The 18,348-nt window shown below is 47.6% G+C and overlaps 1 protein-coding gene and 1 long non-coding RNA gene across 2 annotated transcripts in view; one reads left to right on the forward strand and one right to left on the reverse strand.

The window, feature by feature from the left end:
- DHRS7C (dehydrogenase/reductase 7C) overlaps window positions 1-18,348 on the forward strand; it is a 43,752-nt gene that overhangs the window by 18,928 nt on the left and 6,476 nt on the right. The window contains exons 5-6 of the mRNA XM_006275553.3: window positions 7,447-7,539; window positions 16,238-16,393. Of these exons, the coding sequence (XP_006275615.1) occupies window positions 7,447-7,539; window positions 16,238-16,393 (249 nt within the window). The remainder of the gene's footprint in view (window positions 1-7,446; window positions 7,540-16,237; window positions 16,394-18,348) is intronic.
- Window positions 6,538-18,348, reverse strand: part of LOC132252132 (uncharacterized) — a 38,291-nt gene continuing 26,480 nt past the window's right edge. The window contains exons 2-3 of the long non-coding RNA XR_009463913.1: window positions 7,855-7,939; window positions 6,538-6,705 (exon numbers count right to left, since the gene is read on the reverse strand). This is a non-coding gene — a long non-coding RNA (uncharacterized LOC132252132). The remainder of the gene's footprint in view (window positions 6,706-7,854; window positions 7,940-18,348) is intronic.

Raw genomic sequence — 18,348 nt, forward strand, 5'->3', positions numbered from 1 at the left:
CTGTTTAAGAAGTTTGAAGTATTGTGGAGAGAGGCTATTGTTTTGCTAATCGAGTGATAAAGACTTTTATCAGTGCCCCCCTCCCCCTGACTGTCTTGCTTTCCTGTCAGTTTGCTGCAGGCAGTATGATGAAACAGGAAGGGAAATTGAAAAGCTTTGTATCATCAACAGATGCATGCACTGCATCCCCCACCCCTTGCCTCAGAGTGCTAGCCTGGGGCTTGGGGCTTCCAACACTTCTACCCCTTGAGCAGCCAGTGGGGAAAAGCCTGGGACTGTGCAGGCAGACATCCCTAATGAGAGAGTCCTGCTGGGGCCTGGCTATACCCCCATCAGCTCAGCTCCCTGCAGAAGGGAAGGGAGGGCTTCTCTAGCACCCCCTGGCTTCTAGCCTGAGCCACTGCTGGCATGTGCCTGAATTTCCTCAGTCCAGAGAGAATGTCCGTCTGGTTTCAAACTGGTTCAGCCTAGCCAGGTTAGACTAACCTGCAAATATTGAATCAATTTGGGCTCAGACTTTTTGAATATCTATCTCTAGCTTAAGAGAACAAAATAATTTATAAAACAAGAGAACGAACAGAAGAACAAAAGAACTTAAAAGGCAATGAAAGTATTAACAAAACAGAACTTCCCCCTTCCCCCAGCCCTCTCTGAAAAAACATCACAGTCTAAGTTTGTTTCCTAAACACCTGCCCAAATAGGAAGGTTTACAGGGCTTCTGAAAGATATCCAGACTCAGGCTCTAGTGGGACTCAAGAGGGAGGAAGTTCTTTAACTGAGGAATGACTGCTGAGAACAATCTCCCACACTGTTTTGCTATGTGGACTTCAATGGCACTTGCAGGAGGTTGCTCTCAGCTGACCTTAGGGATCACAGTGGGGCATAAGCAATAAGGCAGTCCCTTAGGACCCAGGGCATTAGGGCTTTATAGGTCAAAACCAGCACCTTATATTTCACAAAGAAAGTTGTAGCCAGTGCAGATTCTGGAGCACGTGTTTGTGATGTTAAGTGTTCCTGGCAATCCACCCCTGTAGGGCAACTGCGTTCTGTACCAGCTGCAGATTCCAGACAATCTTCAAGGATGGCCTCATACAGAGCACATTGCAATAGTCTTGTCTTGATTTTACAAGGGCATGGATGATGATGGTCAGATCTGAATGTCAAAGAAAGTGTTGCAACACCCTCCCATCATTGGCCTTCTCACCAGATGGAACTGCTGAAAGGCACTCTTACCCAATGCTATCACTTGCAGATCCAGCTGCAGCAGAGTATTTAGGAGCACCCCAAGTCTGTGAAACTGAGTAACAAGAGGAGGATAAACCCTGTCAATGCTAGGTTTCCCAATCCCCACAAGCCAATTAGACTACTCATCATCACCACCACCTGTCTTGTCTGAATGATAGAATCATAGGGCAGTAGGGCTGGAAGGGACCTCCAGAGGTTATGCAATCCAACTCCCAACATTGTCTGACTGCTTAGCAAAACTACAAAATCAACCCTGACACAACACAAGACATAACACCCTAACCTGCCACAGGTAAATCAGGGGGACAATGGACCACAGTGGACAATGTCCTGCGGCTGCAAAGGTTGTTAATATCTGCTCAAGAGATCCCAGGAAGAGAGCCATTCCCTAGCTGCAAAGGAAAGCAAAAACACGTACAGTCTGTACTAACTTGACCATGGGGTAGTATACCTTTCTGGCCCCAAATATGAGACCCTGTGTGGAGGGGCAAGACCCTCTAGCTAGGAACCTCAGGGCTTAAGTCCCAGCAGGAGCACTGGCACACCTCAGTCAAAACCCCCAGTCTCTGAGTAAAGCTTTGATAACAAAACAAAACAACCAAAACCTTGGTTCATGTAGTGGCAGGGGCAGGTGGGCAGCAGGGTGTGTGTGTGTGTGTGTGTGTGTGTGTGTGTGTGTGTGTGTGTGTGTGTGTGTGTGTGTGTGTGTGTGTGTGTGAACTCTCTCCTGGCCCCATGTGACAACCTGCAAAGCCAAGACACATGAAAAATAGTCACAAAAGAACATAGGCATAAACCTATATTATGCCTGATCAGAAGCTATCTACTCTCTTCTTCACCACCTCCAGTGATAGAGCATCCACAACTTCCCTAGACAGTTTATTCCACTGCTGCACTGTTTTAACAGTGAAGAAGTTTTTCCTGATATCAAAACTTTATCTATTTCACTGCTATGTCAAGCCACTGGTTCACATTCTATTCTCTGCAGCAAGAGACAATAGTTTTTTTCCTTCTTTTTTATGGCAGCCTTTCAAGTATTTGAAGACTTACGTCACGTTTCCTTTTAAGCACCTTTTCTGTAAGCGGAATATGCCTAGCTTCTTCATCTTCGCTTTGTATGATCTGCCTTCCAAGCCCTTCATCATCTTTGTCTTCTGCCTCTGGACCCTCTCTAACTTCTCCATATCCTTTTTCAAATGTGGAGTCCAAAACTCCACACAATGCTTTAGGTGAGGCCTAACCAGTGTCAAGTAGAGAGGCACTATCACCTCCCCTGTCATGTACCCAGTGCTTCTACTGATGCATCCCAAAACCACATTTGCCATTTGTGTAGCTGGTTCATATTGCAAACTCATGTTGGGTCTGTGATCTATTGAGACCCCCAGATATTTATCCATATCATTGCCATCACCCATTTTGCATTTGCATTTATGATTATTTTTCCCAACGTCTAGCATCTTACACTTGTCAGTATTGAATATATCCTGTTAGCTCCAGCCCAGCTTTCCAATCTGTTGAGATCTTTCTGACTTGCGGTCTCATCCTCCAGTATGTTTGCAATCCTTCCTAGTTTTGTGTGATTTGCAAACTTGCTCAAGAATCTTTCTATGCCAGCATCCAAATAATTAATGAACACATTGAACAGCATGGAGTCCAGGACAGACCCCTGAAGGATTCCATGTTAAACCTGCCATTCTTACATGGATCTGTCAACAATTAACCTTTGCTTGTGGCTACTGGGCAAAACAGTAGTTTTGTCCAGCCCACATTTCTCCAATTCATTTATGAGGTCATACTAGATCGTCAAAAGCCTTGCTGAAGTTCCGATATATACTACTATATCCACTGCATTCTCTTCATCCACCCAAGTAGTTATTCTGTCAAAGAAGGAGATCATGTTTGTCTGATATGCTTTGTTCTTGTAAATATATACTGGATGCTTGTGATCAACCCTTCCTTCTCCAGATGCTTGTAAATGGACTTCCTTAGGATATACTCCAGTAACTTCCTAGGTACTGAGGTAAGACTAACCAGAATGTAGGTCCCCAGGTCTTCTCTTTTGCCTTTTTTAAGGACTGGTATTACCTTGGCCCTTTTCCAGTTCTCTGGTACCTTGCTCATCTCCCATGACTTCAAAGTTTTGTCTAGCTGGGTTTTGAAAACCTCCAAGGATGGAGCTTCCACCATCTCTTTGGGTAACCTGTTCCAGTGTTTTACTACCCTCTTAGTCAGAAACATCTTCCAGATATCTAACCTAAACTTCCCTTGCTGCAACTTGAGACAGTTGCTACTTGTTCTGTTATCTGCCACCACTGAGAACAGTCTGGCTCCATACTCTTTTGAAAACCTCCTTCAGGTACTTAAAGGCTGCTATTAAGTCCCCTCTCAGTCTCCTCTTCTCTAGACTAAATAAGCCAGTTCCCTCCGTATTTCCTCATAAGTCATGTCTCCCAGCCCCCTCACCATTTTTGTTGCCCTCTGCTGGACTCTCTCCAATTTGTCCACATCTTTTCTGTATTGGGGGGCCCAAGACTGAACACAGTACTCCAGATGTGGCCTCACCAGTGCTGAATAGAGGGAAATAATCACTTCTCTTGACTTACTGGCAACACACCTACCAATGCAGCCCAGTGTGCCATTAGTCTTCTTGGCAACAAGGGCATACTGCTGGCTTATATTCAGCTTCTTGTCCACTGTAACCCCCAGGTCAATTTCTGCAGAGCTGCTACCCAGTCAGTCAGCCCCCAGCCTGTACTAGTGCATGGGAGAAATCCTCCAATTTGTCACGGTCACTCTGACTCCTAGCCCTACCCTCCAGTTTATCTATTACTCCCCCAGCTTGGTTTCATCTGCAGTCTTGCTGAGGGTGCACTCTATGCCACCTTCCAAATTGTTGATGAAGACATTGTACAAAACTGGCTCCAGGATTGACCCCTGAGGCACTCCACTTGATATCGGCTGCCAACTGGACATTGAGCCATTAATTACTACTCTCTGAGCCCAGTGCTCCAGCCAGTTTTCTATCCACTTTCCAGTCCATTCATCCAGCCCATACATCCTTAGTTTGCCTGAGAGAATGTTGTGGGAGACTGTATCAAAGGCCTTCCTAAAATCAAGGTACATCACATCCACCGGTTTCCCCATATCCACAGAGCCAGTCATCTCATCACAGAAGGCAATCAGGTTGGTCAAGCATAACCTGCCCCTAGTGAATCCATGCTGACTGTTTCAATTACCTTCCTCTCCTTCAAGTACTTAAAAATTGTTTCCTTAAGGATTTGCTCCATGATTTTTCCAGGGACCGAGGTGAGGAACGACTTGTCTATAGTGCCCTAGAGGAGGAACTCCTCCTTTTTCCCTTTCTTATGTATGGGCACTATGTTTGCCCTTTTCCAATCATCCGGGACCTCTTCTGATCACCATGAGTTTTCAAAGATGATGACCAATGGCTCTGTGATCACATCAGTCAACTCCCTCAGCACCCTTGGGTGAATCCCATTTGGCCCCATGGACTTTTACACATCCAGTTTTTCTAAGTAGTCTCTAAACTGTTCTCTCACCACTGAGGGCTGTTCACCTCCTCCCCAAACTGTGCTGCCCAGTGCAGGAGTCTGGGTGCTGACTTTGCCTGTGAAGCATTGAGCATGTCAGCCTTTTCTGCATCCTCTGTCACAAGGTTGCCTCCCCCATTTATTAAAGGGTTCATACTTTCCCTGATCCTCCTCTTGCTGCCGACATACTTGTAGGAACCCTTATTGTTACCCTTTACATCCCTTTCTAGCTGCAACTCCAACTGTGCTATGGCCTTCCTGACTTCATTCCTGCATGCCTGAGCAATGCTCTTATATTATTCCCTAGTTATTTGCCCAAGTTTCCACTTATATGCTTTCTTTTTGTGGTTTAGTTTACTGAAGCGTTCCCTGCTAAGCCAAGCTGGTCTTCTGCCATACTTGCTAGTCTTCCTGCATATCAGGATGGTTTGTTCCTGCATTCTCAGTAAGGCTTCATTAAAGTACAGCAAGTTCTCCTGGACTCCTCTCCCCTTCAGCCTGGCTTCCCAGGGAATCCTGCCCATGAGTTCCCTGAGGTAGTTGAAGTCTGCTTTTCTGAAGTCCAGGGTTCTTACTCTGCTGCTCTCCATCCCCTCTTTCCTTAGGATCCTGAACTCACAATCATTTTGTGGTCACTGCTGCCCAAGTTGCCATCTACTACTACACCCCCCACCAATTCATTCCTGTTTGTAAGCAGCAGGTCAAGAAGAGCATGGTCCCTAGTTGTCCGCCCCAGCACTTGTACCAGGAAGTTGTCCCCAGTACTCTCTGGAAACTTCCTGGATTGCCTGTGCACTGTTGCCCTCCCCGTAGGTGTCAGAATGAGTGAAGTCTCCCACGAGAACCATGGCCTGTGATTGGGAAACTTCCGCTAGCTGTTTGAAAAAAGCTTCATTCACCATTTCCTCCTGGTCTGATGGTCTATAGCAGACCCCCACCATGGAATCAACCTTGTTGCTTTCCTCTCTGACCCTAACCCAGGTCACCCCTGCCAATTCTTTCAGTACCCTGGGATGAAGTTCATTAGGTCCTGATGACTTCAATTCATTCAGACATATCAAAAGCTCCCTGATTGTCTGTTCTTATCTCATCCCTCAGCTTGTCCCTTTCTTTATCCAAGTAATTTTTATTAGGTGTCTGGCTGTATTTTAATTTTTTTGTGAGGACTGAGGCAAAGTAGCTGTTGAGCTGTTGCCCACCTTCTTTGCATCTTCTGTTAAGAGTTCTCCCTGGCTGTTTAACAGTGAAACCACAACTTCCTTGGTCATTAGCTTCCATCATCAGGTACAGATCATTCTTTATCCTTGCCTTCCTGATTTTGTTCCTGCAGGTTCTTGCTATTTCTTGATACACTACATTGGTGACCTGTCCATTTGTCCGTGGCCTGTATGTTTTCCTTTTGCATTTGAGGCATCTTAGAAACCCTGTACAGCTACATTGGCCTCTTGCCATTCTTCCTGTGCTTCCTTCATGTTGGAACAGTTTCTTGTTGAGTTTTCAATACTGTGCTGTTAGTAGCTCCCAGCCCTCCAGGATACCTTTATCCTTCAGTCTGTCTTCCTGTGGCACCATGCCTATTAACTGCTTGATTAGGTTGAAATCTGCCTTTTTTAAATTTAGCATACTACTTTTATTGACCTCATGCTTTCCCTGTCTCAGAATCTGAAATTATATTATATCATGGTCACTTCCTGTCAAGTTACCCATCACCTTCATGTCCTCCACCAATTCTTACCTATTTGTAAGGACAAGATCGGAGATATACGATCTCATAGTTGCATCTTCAACTTTATGGAACAGGTTCGCCACACAGGTTAAGAACTAGCTTGACATTTTGTTTGACTGTATTGTTTTTCCAGGAGATGTCCAGAAAGTTGAAATCTCTCATCAGCAGGGATCCTAGTTTTCTCTGATAAAAAATCCACAAATTCTCTGATAAAAAAATCACAAATTCTCTGATAAACCCCCCAAGATCTGTGATTAAAATTAAACACCTTCCACAGCACCCCCAGGCCCTGCTGGTGCCCCTCACTCCACCCTACAGTCTCCCCAGCCCTGCTGGTGCCCCTCTTTCATGTGTGCATCTGTGTATGTGCATGCGTGCACCTGTGTGCACCTGTGCATGTATACGTGTGTATGCATGCCTGTGTGCACACCTATGTGTGTCCATGTGTGTATGCATCTGTACATTCGTGTGTGTTTGTGTGTGTGTGTGTGTGTGTGTGTGTGTGTGTGTGTTTAGACACTGGACACACTCCTGTGGGGAGCTGGCTGGGGGCTGAGGGAGCAGGGAGGTGTTGTGGGAAGATGTGGACAGGCCGCCCATCCAGCTGCATGTGGACAGTGAGTCGCACTATCGGCCCTTAAGGGAAGCTGCATATGGAGGAGCTGAGCCTAGTTGGGCCACTAGCACTGCTTGGGTTCCATGTACAGCTGGCCTGGCACTCAGGCCAGGAAGGGTGGGGGTGGGGGGGGGTTAATTTTGTGATACAGTTGCCTGCTAGATTAGAAAGCCCATTAACAAAGATTTATTCCCAATGTATGTTCAAACAGATTGTTCAAATAATCTCTTTAACCTTCCCTTTGGTAAACTAAATAGATAAGACCACCTTAATTCATTTTTATTTGTTTCTTTTTCCTTTTTCCCCAGCCCTTCTTCCTAACATGATCTCAAGAAGAACTGGCCAAATTGTCCTGGTAAATAATATTCAAGGAAAAATAGGAATCCCATTTCGTGCAGCTTGTAAGTTTTTATTACAAGTTAAAATGTATATCCTAAAGTGTGTACTATAGTTATAAGATGACTATATTAAATCATTACATGTTTTAAGTTGGGCTGAAAAAATCATCTATATGCTATATCTGGGCTAAGCTGCAAAAGAGTAGCTAGTTTACTGTTACACTTTTCCTCTGAATTGTCAGAAGGAACTGTTGTCATCATCAACACACAGTCACACCAAGAAACTGATTTATAGGAAAAAACCAGAGGCAGGGTATGAAATCAGTTGGCTTGACTGGAAATGTATCTATTTTAAAATTAGCAAATAACCTCACTCACTTGCTCTTGCTTTTATGCTCCAAATCCAGAAATACATCTGTCAGTCTGTTCCAGGGACCTTCCGAAGCATCTAATCTTGAGCATGCTGGAAATAGAGATCATGAGAGAGGCTTCAGAGGGATGTCCTCCAAGAAACTTCACCAGCACATTTCTGGGTTTGCAGTTTGTGAGCGGGGCAGGATTGGGAGTATCCCTGCCAGGTTATGCTGCTGCCATAGAGCAGACATACCTACAGGCCGTGTTTAGACAAGATGCTGATTGTGCAGTAACTTGTTGCTATTGTGCACTAGGGCTGTGCAAAATCTTGGTGGTCGTTTCATTTTGGATTCGGATGTTTTGATGGTCAAAACACCAAATGCAAAATAAAATGCAAGGCTCTGAAACAGCTCTGAAATGAAACAGGGCATCTGAAATGTTTCAGAAATTTTCTGAAATGATTCGGATGTTTCTGAAATGTTTCAGATGTTTCAGAGCTGTTTTGGATCTGTTTTGAGCTGTTTCAGAGCTGTTTCAGAGGTGGGTTTGCAGGAAAAGAGAAACTAAGAGGGAGGGGAAGGGGTGGGAGGGGAAGGACTGCTCTGATATTAACATCTGTAGCTGGCCAGTGACACTGATCTGTCCCTGAAGTCCCTTCCAATCCCAGTCCTCTGGGAGAGGGACAGAGAAGCACCATAAAAGACTGTTTGTGAATTGCTCTATGCCATTTTGCAGCTGCATCTGTGAGTGCCTGGAGCAGCAGCAGAGAGCAGCATCTGTAAGCTTGGCTTGCAGTTTGGTAGTGCCTTGCTACCAAGTTGTAGCCATTGCCATTAATTATTTCCTATTTACCCTTGCCTACTCTTCCCCAAAAATCCTGTTATTTGTTCTTCTTATTTTTCTCCCACAAACAAAAATAAAGAGGTGCTTTGCTGGGAAAGCACTCAATGCACATACATATATTTCACACACACTCACACAGACAAACATTTTTTTCCAGCACACAAAATATGAAGTGTGCTGGGAAAGCAGGTGTCAGGTCTTCTGGCTGGGGAGGGAGAGGGGGAAGAGGGAGAGCTGTAAATTCCTCCCTCCTCCCCCCAGCTTAGATGCACTAGCAGGCATGAAGCTTCTGGTGCTGGTGGCAGCAAGGAGGTGGGATCAGTGCCTTAATCTGCACCCCCTCCAATAACACCAGCAATAATAATAACCCGCAGCACCACCAGCATGACAAACAGCACCAGCATGACAGTCTCCTCCACCCCCATTTCAGTTCCCAGCCTGAGCCTTCCAGTGCCAGAGGAGGATCTGGATCTGGAAGTAGGGGACCTGAGTACCCTACCAAAAGAGATACTGGGGACCAAGGAGGAATCTGAGTTTGTGCTCCACTTCACTCCAAGTTCCCCTAGAACCAGGTCTCCTTCCCCGAAAGGCAGTTTGAAGGAGGAAGTTGAGGTAGAGGCTGTGGAGGCAAGTGGTTCAGCTGAGTCCATTCCTCCTGCCTCTGAGGAGGGGGATCAGGCAGGATCCACACCCATACCCCAGAAGTGAGGGGATAGTGTGGTGTGGGATCATTTTGAGCTGGCAGATGATCCCAGGTATGCTATCTGCCTGCATTGCCAATGTAAGACCAGCCAGGACAAGGAGGGGAAAGACTACAGCACCATGGGGATGCTGATACATCTCTACAGTCACCACCCCCTTGCCCTTGCTACTTCTCTGCATGGCATCAGTGGGAGCATGCCCAAAAAGAAGTCCCCATCTTGCTCCAGAGCCTCTGTCCCCCCGAAGCAGAAGCAGGCCACCCTGGAACAGTGGGGGAAAGGTGGGCACACACTGGGATACATTGCAAAAGCAAGTAAGATCACCAAGAGCATTGGGGAGATGCTTGCTCTGGATGGACAGCTCTTCTCCCTAGTTGAGCAGCCAGGGTTCAGGCAGCTCATGGCACTCATGGCCCCATCCTACCAAGTGCCTGTATGCACCGCCTTCAGCAGGATGGTGGTGCCCTCCCTTTATGAGGCATGCAGGGAGTACTTGAGGGAGGAGCTGTGCAAGGCAGGTCCGCAGGTGGCCTTGCACTTCACCTCGGACATCTGGAGCAGCCGGGGTGGAGATCATGCCTGCCTCTCCTTCGCAGGGCACTGGTGCCATCAGTTAGGCCATTGGTAGGCTCTTCTTCAAGCTGAGGTGATGGATGAGTCCCACATGGCAATGGAGATCATGGGGGCCATGAAGTGCATGGTGCAGGACTGGCTTGTTGGGTTGAGTGAGATCAACTATAGGTTCATGGTCACCAACAATGGGGCCAACATGGTCAAGGCTGTCTGTGATGCCAAATTAGTTGGCATCCGCTGTGTGGCACACAAGTTCCACCTCATAGTTAGGGACAACTTGGAGGGGGACTGGGCTTCTGGTGACAGTCCCATCACAACCGGCCAGCTCATTTCAAAGTGCAGGAAGATGGCTGGTTACATTCACTGCAGCATCAAGGGGGGCAAGATACTTCAGGACAAACAGGCAGAGCTGAGCATCCCGAAATACAAAATCATCCAGGATGTGGATACTCAGTGGAACTCCACATACCTCATGCTGGAAAGGCTGGTGGAGCAAGAGAAGGCCATCCATGAGATGGCCTCGCTCAAGGAGATTTGGATTAGTGGCCCGCTTAAAGTGGGGTGAAATACCATCTCCCAGATCTTGGTGGTCCTCAAGCCATTCCTTGGGGTCACTGAGACCATCAGTGCTGGTGATGCCCTCCTTAGACAGGTGATCCCCATAGTGAGGGAACTTGAGAATCAAATGGAGAAGTTCTAGGGGATCAGTGTTCCTCCTCCTCACCAGAGGTGCAAGTGCTGGTGAAGCAGCTGGGGGATGGCATCAAGAAATGGCTGGATCCGTTGCAGTCCAGTACAGTACACGTGCCGGCAGCCATGTGCAACCTGAGGGTGAAGGGGAGCATATGAGCCAACAAAACCCTGGATCACTGGATGGAGGTGCTGGTGAACAGAGTCCAGGAGACAGAGGGGCACAGGTGAGGGATGTGGAAGAGGGGGATCCACTTTCTCATGCCAGCACTCCCAGCAGCAGCCAGTCTCCTCCATGACAGGCACTGCCAATGTGGGCCAAGGGCATGGCTTCAGTGGTGGGGTCCAGATGCACCAGACCCCAGCATTGGGCAGGTAGTGTCGAGGCCTTGGTAGCTACTGAACTCAGTGATGATGTGGAGCCACTGGACTGTGAGCCCTTGGTCTATTGGGCCACCTGCAGCCAGATGTGGCAGGATCTGGCTACGGTTCCCTGGGAACACCTGTCCTGTCCACTGACCAGTGTTCCAAGCAAGAGGGTGTTCAGCAATGCTGGGGATGTTTGAGACCCCACCGCACCTGCTTGTATCCTGGTTTTGTGGAGCAGCTTGTGTTCCTGAAGGTGAACCTCCCACTGCTGGGGTTCTCCAAGCTCGAAATACAGATGGAGTGAGTGCCTCACTCCATCCATACCTATTTCTTTATTTTTTAAAACCATTTAATGAGCTGTAAGTGGCACTCACTGCATCATCAGCCATCGGGGAAGAACATGTCCCTTCTGAGTTCCCATGCCAGGACAAACTTGGAGGTATGGACAGGGGCTATGGGGAAAGAGGAGGCCCCGGGTCCTGGGCATGACCTAAAGCTGCACCCTGCCAGGGTTGGGAGGCCTGGTGGGACTGCCGGTGGTGTGGCAGCCAGAAATGCCAGAACTGAAACTCTCCCCCTGTGGAATGGGGGTAGGAGGCACCTTATAACCTCCAGCTACCACATGCATGCAGTCCTGAATGGGGAAAGCCCAGACCTGTAAGATCTTTGAGAGGCCTGAGGCTTGCTGGTTGCAGTGGAGTTGTGAGGCTCCAGGTGAGCTTAGCTGCCTGGGATGCCATCTGCGAGGCATGGGCTCTCAGGCTTAAAACCTTTGTCAGGCTGAGGAAGCATCTAGTTGGTGTATGTGTGCTGTTTCTGGATGGAAGGAATAGTAAAGAAGTGAGAAGCTGGCATGCAGTGCAGGCAAGAAAGCCAGTCAGTGAAAATATAAATTGAGGCATCAGGGGGTGAGAGACAAAGTGGAGGGGCGGGGGGGGGGGGGAGGGGGAATGCAGCAGGTAAAAGTGGAGAGGTATCTGCTGCAACCTGGGGAGTCAGATGTCAGGCAGGTTGTAGTGTGTCATAAATCCAATGTCTATATTGAGTTCACGAGTTTCTGTATTTAGGAGGTTGAGGAAGTGAAGTTCATAGGCCCATCTGTGAAAAGTGGTTTGTAGATTCCCTTTGAGGATCAGGACTGAGAGACTGGAGACAGAGTGGTTTTCTTGTGAGAAATGTTCCCCCACAGGTAGTTGGGTATTTTTGTCTTTGATAGATTCTGGTGCAGTTTGTGGGGGTACTGGAGATATGTTGGCAGGTTTTGCATTTCTTGTCATGGCATGCTCTGGATCCATTTTGTGTGCTTTGGGCAGTAGGAAGTTGGCTTCTGGTGATGAGGTTAGCAAGGTTCAGTGCTTGTTTGAATTTACAAACCACTTTTCATAGACAGGCCTATAAACTTCACTTCATCAACCTCCTAGATACAGAAACTCATGGACTCAATATAGACATTGGATTTATGACACACTACAACCTGCCTGACATCTGACTCCCCAGGTTGCAGCAGATACCTCTTCACTTTTACTTGCTACATCCCCTCTGCCCCCCACCCTCACCTTGTCTCCCATGCCCTGATGCCTCAATTTACATTTTCACGGACTGGCTTTCTTGCCTGCGTTGCATGCTAGCCTCTGGCTTCTTTACTATTCCTTCCATCCAGTAAGAGCACTCCCCCCCACCAATTAGATGCTTCTGCAGCCTGACATCAACACGGCTACAACTTACACCCCTTAACACACACAAGTTACATGAGTTTTGCTTTCAGCAGTTTGAGGTGCAGTTTCACAGAAACCTCTGCACCACTCTGCCTGAAACCTGGCAGGCCTCCCTCATGCCTGCATGAGGGGCTGTGTATGTGGCAGGACAGGTGCTAATGAGGGTGGCCATTAAGGGTCCCACTCTCAGAGCTGGAGGTGGCAGTTTAGTTTCTCACCAGGCAGCAGGGGAAGAACATCTCCCTGCTGAGCTCCTGTACAAGGAAGAACTTGGAGTTATAAGGGCTATGGCTATATGGGGGAAAGGAGGCCCTATATCATCCTGGGTGTGACCTAAAACTGTACCCTGCCAGGGTAGGGAGGCCTGGGTGGGACTGCTGGTGGTGCAGCAGCCCCAGGAAATGCCAAGACTGTGAACCTCCTTGGTGAAAGGCGAGTAGGAGCAGGAGGCACCTGATAACCTTCAGACACCACCCAGTCTTGGTTGGGGAAAGCCCAGACCTGTAAGATCTTTGAGAGTCCTGAGCCTTACTGGTTGCAGTGGAGTTGTGAGGGTGAGAACGGGGGCTACAATCCCTGCAGTTTTCACCCAGCTGTATCTTACACACATGAAGTCACACATGTCATGAGTTTTGCTTGTCAGCAGTTTGTGGTGCAGTTTCCCAGAAACCCCTGCACCTTTTTCCTTGAAACCTGGCACACTTCAAGGCCTCAGAAGGGGCTACCATCCCTGCAGTTTTCACCCCACAGCACCTTAACACACACACAAAGTCACACATGTCATGAGATTTGTTTGTCAGCAGTTTGAGGTGCAGTTTCCCAGGAACCTCTGCACCTATCTCCTTGAAAGCTGGCAGACTTTATGGTTCAAAAGGGGCTAGCATTCCTGCATGTTTAATCTGAATCAGGCAAGAAATGACAAAGATATAGGTGGTTTTGTGATTCCCCATGTAACAGACTGCCAGTGTGGGCTCACCAAACTGTACAACATGAAAAAGAAAGAAGCCAGACTCAACAGCGACATATATTTTCTGCCTGGCAACTGACTCCCCAGCCCAGCCCAGCCCATCCCCTGGCTTCTTTACTTTTCATTCCATCCAGGAAGAGCACGCAGCAACTGCTGCAGCGTCCTTAGCCTGACGAAGGGTTTTTGAACCCGAAAGCTTGCTTAATAACTATTCTCCAACCATTTGGGTTGGTCTAATAAAAGATATCAAATTCACCCAAGGAACCTTGTCTGCCTATATCCTTAGACCAACACGGCTACAGCCTAAACCCCTGCAAACTGGCTTGAGAAACTTACCCTGGGCTAGAAACAGTACTGGTGAACTCTGAGCAACCCCAAGGGTGGACCAGGGGAGCCCTTCCCTGTGGAAAAGGAGAAGCCAATCGAAAGAAGGGGTTTTCAGTCCCGTCATTTGCATGGAAGGGGGATGGCTGGAGTGGCCAGCCACCCTGAGCCCTGGTTGGCTGGTTTGCAAGCCAGGGAGGGACTTGCAGAGGGGATAAAAGCAGCAGCCGAACTGGCACGTGGGGGCTGCTGGCAGTGACTCTGGGGAATGACACAGGAGGCCTAAGAAGAGCTGGGGTGAGATGACCCAGCAGAGGCAACAGAGAGGCCCCTCTGAAGAGCCTCCAAGGCCCTGGGAGAAGAAGGCAGGGCAGTCAGCTGTGCCTGCAGCCCTGCAGCAGAGAGCTCTCTCTCTCTGCCTCAGTGGACAGGACTTGGGGCAGAGAGCTGGTCCCCCCAGGCCCCATTGCAGTGTGCTGGATGTGCCAGGCATCCCGGAGGCTAGGGGTGGCAGTTGGCCCCCCACTCCACCGCGGAGAAGAGGCAGCGGCCAGGAGTGCAGGCAGCATCTTTATCTGGAGCGGGGAGCTGGGCCAGTGAGTTGAGGAAACCCCTTACCTTCCCTGGGGAAGTGGGACAGCAGCAGGCAAGGCATTGGGATCCTGAGGAGCAGCAGAGCACCAGGACGAGGGTCCCCATGAGCTCGGGGCACAGGCCGGCGCTCGGAGCGGGATTGGCAAGCTGCGAGGCATGTGGGGTGCCCAGCCAGTCCTCTGGAGAAGGGATTTAGAGTAACGACTCCTGGGAGCTGCCCATGCTGCTGACCCTCTGCCACTGACTGCCCCAGAGGGGACTCAGTCCTGTCCCTTATTCTGCAGCTGATTGTCATCGGATGGAGTCCCTGAGCTTTGTGTTTGGGTCATGCTGATTGCTGCAGGAGCCTACTAACTTGTTGCTTGCTTTTTTGGTTGCCACAGAGGGTTGTCCTTCAGCCTCTTTGGGGAGTTGGGGTTTGATACAATTTGATTGCTGCAGACCAGAAGAGCTTAACCTGTTGCAGTCTGTCGCTTATTGGGAAGCCTTTTGGAGCTGCTGGGAGTGAGCACCCTGCTTCCTTGTGGTAGAATCTCTGCAGTGGCTGAAAGCTGCCAGTTACCCTACCTGGGGTTCTTGAGTCAAGGGTTGACTAATACATGCTGGTTTGTTTTGTGATTCTGGTTATGCCATTTAAGTTCACTTATAAATAACCTTTCCTATTATTCTTGTTTTGTAAATAAAGTGTAAATAGTTAAATCAGTTAAGTGTTAGCCCCTCTTGGGACCATGGGCTGCTCTGTGGGGAGCAGGGGCCAGCTGGAAAGTAAATTGGTGCTGGCCGGAAGCCCTGCCCCACTCTCACCACACCATCCCTGATATTGGGCAGGGGTGGCAACTATGGGGCCACCACCTGGGTTACACCCATTATAGCCTATGGCTGAAACCAAAATACTGTCGAAATTCCGAAACTTCTCCGAAACAGTTTCGGCCAAAATGAAATGGGACAGTGATTCGAAACACCGAAATTAATCACTGTCCCTCTGAAACACCAAATCCAAAATGAAATGAAACACAGCCATTTTGGAGAGCCCTATGAAACACCAAAGTGAAACACTGTCCCTCCAAAACGCCAAATCCAAAAGCAAAATGAAACCCAGGCATTTCACACATCCTTACTGTATAGTAGTGTTGTGTGGCAGAAAGTGTGACGTGACGCTACTGCACAGTAGTAACAAGCTACTAAGCAGTTAGCATCACCTAAGAACTGTTCACCAATGATACTGTGCAGTAATTATGGTTACTGCTCTGTAATTTATGACATGTATATGCAAGTACTAAGTGACTGCACAGTAATAACTATATACTCAGTGCCTTGTGTGGATGCAGCTATAGAGTAAGACCCATTAATTATGTGAAGGAAATACTGAATTCTTCATATGTTGCAATGCAGCTTTAAGTGCAATGCTAAACTCAGCCTTAGCTAGGGACTTTTGTAACAGTCTCTACATGATCTGCCACTTTGCCTGTCCCCAGCTAAAGAATTTATGTTATACTGGTAGCTGTGGGTTCCTTTTCTCTCTCCGGAAATCTGTACCATGTTTAGGCTGAGATGCAAAGAAGGAGCATGAAGGACTGGACAAAATATTTTTTTTGTATTTTATAAGTCACTCTCTCCTGTTTTTATTTTAGATGCTGCTTCTAAGCATGCTGCTCAGGGGTTCTTTGATTGTCTTAGAGCAGAAGTGGAAGAATTTGATGTTTGCATCAGTACTGTGAGTCCAACGTTCATCCGATCATACCACATTCAGCCAGAACCTGGCAACTGGGAGGCCTCAATTTGGAAATGTAAGTTTCAAAAAGGAAAGGAGTGATAATGAGGGTGTAGAACAATGATATAGTTGGGGTGGGATGAATGGCGGGGGGTGGGGAGAGGAGTAGAGATGATAGCAATCAGAGGAGAGGTGAGATGATGGGCAAGAGTTGTAAAAGGGAGGAGCAAGTGATGAGAGCAAAGGAGATGAAACACTGTAGAAGTGTTTCCTGTAGAAGGAAAATAAATGTGCCAAGCAATGTGCCAACCAATACATTTCCCAACCTCCTCAGGTATACAATCACTGTTATATAATAATTGCTGATATGGATCTTTCTACACTTTGGTTGGATATATTTGAATATATTTGTTTCACTGAAACTCTTGGAACTGGATTGAACTAGTTCTCTAATGGATATATTAATTACCTTCTTTCCTTGGCTTGGTGTCAAGTCTGCAATGGTTCATTTTACAGTCACTCAGAAACAGGATTTTGGGGCCTACTGCTTTAGGTACACTTCTGAAACTTAACCAAGAATTTCTGTTATTTAGTTACAGGGGTTTAGGTTGTAGCCGTGTTGGTCTAAGGATATAGGCAGACAATTCCTTGGGTGAATTTGATATCTTTTATTAGACCAACCCAAATGGTTGGAGAATAGTTATTAAGCAAGCTTTCAGTTTAAAAAACCCTTCGTCAGGCTAAGGAAGTTTCAGCAGTTGGTGCGCGCTCTTCCTGGATGGAATGAAAAGTAAAGAAGCCAGGGGCTGGGCTGGGCTGGGGAGTCAGTTGCCAGGCAAATTATAATGTATCAAAAATCCAATGTCTATGTTTAGTCCATGATCTCTAGTATCCAGCAGGTTGATGAAATGGAGCTCATAGGCTCGTCTCTGGGAAGTGTTGTGTAAGTTTCCCTTGAGGATCAGGTCTGAGAGATTGGAGAGAGAGTGGCCCTCCTGTGAGAAATGTGCCCCCACCAGTAATTGAGCGTTTCTGTCTTTGATGGCTTTCCGGTGTGCGTTCATTCTGGTGCGCAGTTGTTGTCTGGTCTCTCCTACATATCTTCCATCAGGGCATTTGGTGCACTGGATGAGATATATTACATTTCTGGAGGTGCAGCTGTAAGATCCTGGGATGCTGATGGCTCTGTTGTGGGGTGTAGTAATAGTGGGGGTGGTGGAGATGTGTTGGCAGGTTTTGCATTTCTTGTCATGGCACGGTCTGGATCCTTTTGGTGCGTTCTGGGGTTGAGGAAGTTTGCTTCTAGTGATGAGGTTGGCGAGGTTCGGTGCTTGTCTGAAGGCTAGGATGGGTGGCTCTGGGAAGATCTTTTTAAGAATAGGGTCTTTTTCTAATATGGGTTGCAATTTTTTGAGGATTTTCCGTACAGGTTCAAGCGATGGGTGATAGGTCATAACCAGCGGTGTGCTATTTGTGGGTGTTTTTCTTCTGTACTGCAGCAGTTCTTCACGTGGTATCCAGGTGGCTCTTTCAAACGTGCGATCTACCTCTCTGGAGGAGTGTCCTTGCTGGGTGAAAGCCTTTTTAAGATTGGTGAGGTGGCGATCCCGGGTGTTCTCTTCAGTACAGATGCGGTGGTATCTGAGGGCTTGGCTGTATATCACAGCTTTTTTGGTGTGTTTCGGGTGATTGCTGGTTCTGTGCAGATATGTATGTTGGTCTGTGGGTTTCTTGTATACTGTGGTCTGTATTTTACCCTTCTGGATACTGATCATTGTGTCTAAAAAGGAGATGTTGGTGTTGGAGTATTCTAAAGAAAGTCGGATGGAGGGGTGGTGACTGTTGAATTTCTGGTGGAACTCAATTATACACTTCATCCTCACACACAACAATTTCACTTATAATAATCAACACTTCCTCCAGATGATGGGAACAGCTATGGGCACTAAAATGGCCCCACAGTATGCCAACCTTTTTATAAGCCACCTGGAAGAAGACTTCCTCAAGAGCTGCACCATCAAACCCTTACTA

This window comes from Alligator mississippiensis, chromosome 8 (genome assembly GCF_030867095.1).
Source record: "Alligator mississippiensis isolate rAllMis1 chromosome 8, rAllMis1, whole genome shotgun sequence".
Taxonomy (NCBI): Eukaryota; Metazoa; Chordata; order Crocodylia; family Alligatoridae; genus Alligator; species Alligator mississippiensis.